Raw genomic sequence first — 6,732 nt, 5'->3', positions numbered from 1 at the left:
TTTGAGGAGAATTCCTGTTGCTCCATATTCTCATCAGCATTTGGTGTTGGTACTATTCTGTATGTGGGCCACTGTAATAGATGCATAGAGTATCTTATAATTGTTTTAATCTGCTATTTTCTAACGGCATATGATGTTAAACATCTTTTCGTATGCTTGTCATTTGTATATTTTCCTTGATGAGATGTCATTTCAGATCTGTTGCCCGATTTTTTAATTGGATTGTTTGTCTTCTGGTTGAGTTTTAAGAGCTTTTTGTATATTTTAGATAACAGTCTTTTATCAGCTATGTCTTTGCGGTCTCGGCTTTTTTTATTCTCTTGACCGTGTCTTTGGCAGATAGAAATGTTTTGCTTTTATTTTTTATTTTTATTTTTTAATATTTTACAAAGTAGAGGGAGGGAGGGAAGAAGGGAGGGAGGGAGGAAGAGAGGGAGGGAGGGAGGGAGGGAGGGAGGGAGGGAGGACTTATTCACAGCAGGACAGGATCAACAGGTACATGAGCAGTGGTACCAGGGACAGCAGGGGGGAAGGGCATTCCTGCCACGAAGGCCTCCCGGCCTGCTTGGGGGTGCTTCTGCCACAGGTGTTTGTCCAGGGTGGCCCGCAGGCGGAAGGGCACACGGCAGTGGGGGCACTCAAAGCGGGCACCGCCGGGCCCCAGACCGTGTATGCTGCGGTGGCGGCTAAGCTTGCTGCTCTGGGCACAGGCAAAGGAGCAGAGGTCGCAGGTATAGGGCCGCTCCCCGGTGTGTGAGCGCCGGTGCACAGTCAGGTTGCTGCTGTCAGTGAAACGTTTCCCACAGAACTCACAGCTGCCCCCAGCCCCACGGCTCTTGCCCACTGTCTTTGGAGTCTTCTTAGGCAACTTGTCTGGGAACTGGGCAGAGTTGATTCCCTCTTCCTTGATGGCGTCGCCCCAACTGTCCCCACCAGGACCAGCCTGAGCTCCACCACCTGGAGCCCCCGGTTCCTGCACACCTGCTGTGTCGGCAGCTCCAGCCCCTTCGGGGCTGCACAGGAGAGTCCTGGCTGGGGCAGCGGCATGGGCGGCTGGATCTGGAGGCGCAGCTGAGGCCTGTTCCTGACTGGCCTTGGCCGTGTAGGGGCTCTGAGGTTGCAGCTGCCGGTGGGTCTTCTTGTGCCGGTTGAGCTTGCTGCTGTGGGCACAGGCGTAAGAACACTGGTCACAGGCGTAGGGCCGCTCGCCCGTGTGCAGGCGCATGTGCACCTTGAGGTTGCTGAAGGAGCTGAGGGTCTTCATGCACACAGCGCAGGTGGGGCTCCGCCGGGGGAGGCTGTTCGCCCCGGAGCCCTTGGCCTCCACTTGCTGCCCCACCACTGCTGACCTGGCTGCAGCCACCTCTGCCGGGCCCAGCGGCGGAGTCTCTGGGCCCTCGGATTCCGTCCGGTAGATGGACAGTCCATGGTCCCACTGGGCGTGGCGCAGCAGTGTCCAGGCCTCGGTGAATTGTCGGCCACAGTGGAGGCAAGTCAAAGCCTTCAGGTTCTCAAATTCTGAGTCTGGACCAGGGCTGGGGCCTCCAGAGGGCTGACAGCCCTGCTGCTTGTGGTCCATGAAAGCCGCCATGGCCTCCAGCGGGAAGGTCTGCAGGCAGAGGCCGCAGGTCAAAGTATCTGGGTGTTTGTCAGTCCAGGGCTGGCGGTCGTGAGGATTAGGGACCAGAGAAATCCAGGGCGCCGACTGGTTCTGCCAGCCGAGGGCGAGGAGGGGACGGGCGGCGGCGGCGGGCACCGGGGTAGGGCAGGAGCGGGGTGCGCCCTCCAGGCGGCCGGGCGCGGGCACTTCCTTTGGAGAACCCCGCTGCAGCCCCGCGGCCTGTAGGGGCCATGGATGTGGCTCGGGCTTCACGTTGATGACCAGGTCCCCCATCTCCATCTCGTCGTCGTCGTCGGTGTGGGCGGCGGACTCGGGGTCTACTCGGCGGGGCATGCAGCCAGCCTTGCGGCGGGACATGGTTCGTGGTGCGGACGATCTGGCAGGCGGGCGGGCGGGCGGGCTGGGGGCCTGGCGGGCTGGCGGGCGGGCGGGCTGGCGGGCGGGCGGGCTGGGGGCCTGGCGGGCGGGCGGGCAGGCGGGCGGGCTGGGGGCCTGGCGGGCGGGCGGGCAGGCGGGCGGGCTGGGGGCCTGGCGGGCAGGCGGGCGGGCGGCCGGCGGGCTGGCGGGTGGAAGGCGCGCAAGGCCTGTGCGCTGAGGCCTAGATGCTCAGGCGTCTCGAGTGAGTGTGGTGACTGGCCTGGAACTTTTATAGGTGCGAGCCCGGCCGTGGCTCCGCCCACTGGAGCGGGGCCTGATGGGAGCAGAAGGGGCGCGCCCGCAGGGGCCCGGCTGGAGGTCAAACTCAGTCTGACCTTGCCCATGGGGATTGGCTTAGGGACTACACAAACTAAGGGCACCGAGCTCACGCGGCCAGCATAGGAACGGCGACTTCAGATCCCGTTTTAGGGCTGGTGAAACTGAGGCACAGCATCCCCACAAACACCCAGGAGGGACAAAATGGTAGGGGCTACGTTTCTAACCGTGCCCCATCAGTATCTTGGACCCTTTCAGTAAATACATAATAAAAATTCACCGGGCAAACCTCTATTGCGTGCCTATGGTGCACCAGGTACTGTTCTAAGCACTGGGGACACTGCAGCGAACCCAACAGACCATAATCCCTGGCCCCCGAGTTGACGGGTTCAGGGCGACTCGCTCAACAAGGTAACTATGTAGAAGAGAGTGCCTTCCTGGGTGACCTGTGTCACCTGGAGCCAAACAAAGCTCGTAAGGGTTACAAAGGGGCAGGGTGAGGTGGGGGTGGGGGGGACTCAAATTTCTCCCGGCACCACGGAAAGGTACAGACCTGAGGGATGAGAGGGAGTCAGCCAGTCTCTGTTCAAGAATAACAAGGAGGGGGGACTCTTTCCCCCTCCCCACGTGGGAGTCCCTACTTGTTCTTCAATAAATTTCCACCTTCGCTGGACAAAATAATAATAACGATAACAATGATAATAATAAATAAATAAAAATAACAAGGAGGGAGGAGACGGACAGGAGGGGAGTTGAGCTCTGAGAAAATGGAGTCAGCGGCGAGAGCGTCTTTTGACCACTTGAAATTCTTGGTTTTTGGAGAGGTGATTCTTCCGGGCGGTGCGGGTTTGAGCAGAAGAGGATTAGGATCCTGTACACATCTACTCTGCTCCTACGCCTGGAATAGCCATGAAAGCCAAATGGCCAACTGTCTTGCCTCTCTCCACTCAGCCTCCTTGAACTTCCCTCCTCAAAGCAGCTCTTTCAGATCACTGTTTGAAGTGGCATCAACACCCTGCCCCACCCTCCAACCCTTACAAGTTTTCTTTTCTTCCTGACACCAACCAAATCATAACACAGAAGGGTTTCTTGACTATGCTCTCCCTTCCCCCACCCTATACAAGGCTCCTTAAGGTCAGGGCTGGAATCGGCCCTCCCCCAGACTCCCCAGCCCAGCACTCCAGCACTCGAAAAGGTTTTGCTTTTAATGAAGTCCAGCTCCTTAATTGTTTCTTTCATATATAGTGCCTTTGGTGCTGTATCTGAAAAATCATTACCATACTAGAGTTTACATAGGTTTTTTCCTATGTTATTTTCTAGGAGTTTTATAGTTTTGCTAAGATCTTTTAGTCATTTCATGCATTCTCAGGCATAGGCCATTTCTTCAATGCCAGTGTTCCCACTTTTCATCTCCTTATTCTTGGTCTTTGAACTACTATCAGTTTGTTCTTGTTTGTTTAGTTTTTTTAATCTCATTCAATGATTAGAAGAAGAATGTCTGACATATGGTATGGGTTTTATATGTGATTCTTGAATGCTGGATGTTGTATGGATCCTGCTATTTGATACATATGCCATTAGCCCCAAATTCTAATCTCAAAGACCTTTTCTCCTGAGCACTAAATGTGAATATGTGTCTACTTCCTGGGCATCTCCAGCAGTTACTGAGGCATCTCTCAGTCACTATGCTCCAAGCTAAATCATTTCTCAAGTAGTGCAACTGAAGGAGCATAGATTTCTAATACACCTCACTTGAAATTTTTTCTTTTGTTTAAGTCTCTATTGTTGAAAATATTACGTATGTCCCCTTTTAGCCTGCTCCTGCCTCCTGCCCTGCCGGGGGCCGGTCCATCCTTGCTGTTTCAAGGGACCTGGCATATATGGCATACTGTTCTTAATATGTTTGCTCACCTTCTTGGCACTATGTGTTTTAACCAAGGTCACCTCTCTGAGAAAGGTTGTTTCCCCAGGTAGGGATTTTCCCCTGAAGTTAGGGAGGGAATAAAACCCCTTAACTAAGAGCCAGGTGGGTAATTAATCACTTTAACTACGAACAATCATGCTTAAGCTACATAATCTTTACTCCCTGGAATGGAGATAAGAAACGCCCTAACCTTTGGAATAGAGATTGATAGGATTGGAATCAGCTGGTATAAATACAAATGTAACAAGACAACAGGACACAGAACCTAGACTCAGAACCTACACAGAACCTAGACACAGAACCTACACAGAACCTAGAGACAGAAGAACTTCGCTGGAGAGAACATGGCAAAAGATCCTGGACAGAAACTGGAGACAGAACCTAGAGACAGAACCTAGCGAGAGAACATGGCAAAAGATCCTGGACAGAAACTGGCCACAGAACCTAGAGACAGAACCTGGCTACAGAACCTGGATAGAACATGGCAAGAGAACCTGACTAGAACCTGGTGACTGAACCTGGCTGGAGAACCTACCGAGGGAACATGGCTACAGAACCTGGCTGGAGAACCTGGAGAACCTAGCAAGAGAACATGGACACAGAACCTGGCTGGAGATCCTAACCAGAACTTCGCTGGAGATCCTGAACAGAACTTGGCTGGAGATCCTGGCTAGAGATCCTGGCTAGGCTGCTGATCAACTGAATGCTGTCTCCGTGTCATTCCTTCTTCGCCGACTCCGTCTACACCTTTGGGAACCCCTGGACCTGCTGGGGTTGGACCCCAGCACTGCCCCAGGCCTATAGCACCTTATTGTCTGTGTCTATGTGTTATGCATATGTGCATACAAGTTCTTTGGTTGATCTCCTCTTATCCACCCAACCCACTCACCCCCACCTTCCCTCTGAGATTCAACAGCTTGTTTCATGCTTCTGTGTCTCTGGATCTATTTTGTTCAACAGCTTATTTTGTTCATTAGATTCCACATATGAGTGAGATCATGTCCACTTGAGTTTGAATTCTTGTTCTGACATTGTATATACAGTTGATCCTTGAACATCATGGCTTTAAACTGTGTGGGTCTGTCCACTCATATGTGGTTTTTCCCCCCAAAAAATATTGCAAATATATTTTATCTTCCATATGATGTTCTTAATAACATTTTATTTACTCTAGCATTCTTTATTGAAAGAATATAGTATATAATACATATAACATACAAGATGTGTGTTAACCAACAATTTATGTTTCCAGTAAGGCTTTTGGTCAATAGCAGGCTTTTAGTAGTAGTAGTTAAATTTTGGGCGAGTCAAAAGTTATATATGGATCCTCAACTATGCAGCGGGTCAGCATCCCTAGTCCCCACATTGTCCAGGTGTCAACTGTTTTTAAAGGAGCTGCCCTATTCTAAAAACCTCAGTTTCTCACTCAGACAATGGGATAATAATGCCCGCCTTAAAGCATTTTATGAAAATTCAGTGAGACTATGCATGAAATGACTACAATGGAGTAAATTTTTAATAACTGTGAGTTTTACATCCCAATCAATTTTGCTCCACTTCCCATTTTCCAAATTCAATTTTTATCTTAAAACCATCCATTCCATTCTACCCCATTCATCCAACAACCATCCACTTACCCAGTACCATCTACCACCCATCTATTCATTTATTCTTCCTTCCATCCATCCATCCATCCATCCATCCATCCATCCATCCATCCCTCCATTTATCCATCCATCCATCCATCATCCAAGTTAGATCCTTAGAAGTGCATGTGGAAAGCTAAATACTGTAATTAAGGGTGCCTAAAATGAAGGCTTGAGTTACTGGAGTAAGTAGAAGGAGACTGAAAAGGTTGATGAGAAACAGTGGTGACCAACCTGTTTTCTATGCTAATGAGGTGAGCTTTATCCCAAAGGCAGTAAGAAGCCATATCATATTGCATAGAGACCATTGGTCAGGCACTTATGAAATGGGAACAGTTAAATCAGTGGCTAGATGAATGAAAGCCCATTGAGTATGGTTGTGTTAGTGTAGGAATTTAAGATCAAAGAATGATAAAACTAGTAAGAATGATGGTCCAAAACTTGTAGAAATCAGCAATTTTGGGAGAAAACTGACTTGAATAGAGACAGTGAGGAAAGTGAGGAAGATTTTGCAACCACTTATTATAAGACTGATAAGGCTTGAACATATCTGAGGCAGAGAGATGGAAATGTAGATTTGGGAATTACTCAAGAGGCCTGAGAGGGAATGGGCTGGACTAGCTGGGTGACGTGTGGCAAGTCACTCAAAACCCACTGTGCTTGGTTGTCCATTTGTAGCGTGAGCAGACCTCCACTACAAGCATCTGATGAGCTAATACTTGTAAAATGCACTTAGCACATTATAAGCCTTTTGTTAGAGCTAGGTCAAATCAATGTTGTTAAACGAAATATAAAATATTTCTGAGAGACTATTTTATTGATCACAATGAATACATGAGGAAGGGATT

At 50.0% G+C, this 6,732-nt stretch overlaps 1 protein-coding gene across 1 annotated transcript; it reads right to left on the bottom strand.

Annotated features, from left to right (window-relative positions):
• Nucleotides 1-455: 455 nt before the first annotated feature.
• LOC132240233 (zinc finger protein 296-like) lies at nucleotides 456-1,978 on the bottom strand. The gene has a single exon (XM_059707535.1). The coding sequence runs from the start codon at nucleotides 1,976-1,978 to the stop codon at nucleotides 473-475; it is 1,506 nt and encodes a 501-aa protein (XP_059563518.1). The 3' UTR covers nucleotides 456-472.
• Between the last annotated feature and the right edge of the window lie 4,754 nt (nucleotides 1,979-6,732).

This window comes from Myotis daubentonii, chromosome 8 (genome assembly GCF_963259705.1).
Source record: "Myotis daubentonii chromosome 8, mMyoDau2.1, whole genome shotgun sequence".
NCBI classification, from domain to species: domain Eukaryota; kingdom Metazoa; phylum Chordata; class Mammalia; order Chiroptera; family Vespertilionidae; genus Myotis; species Myotis daubentonii.
This window is presented reverse-complemented; position numbering and strand designations above follow the sequence as displayed.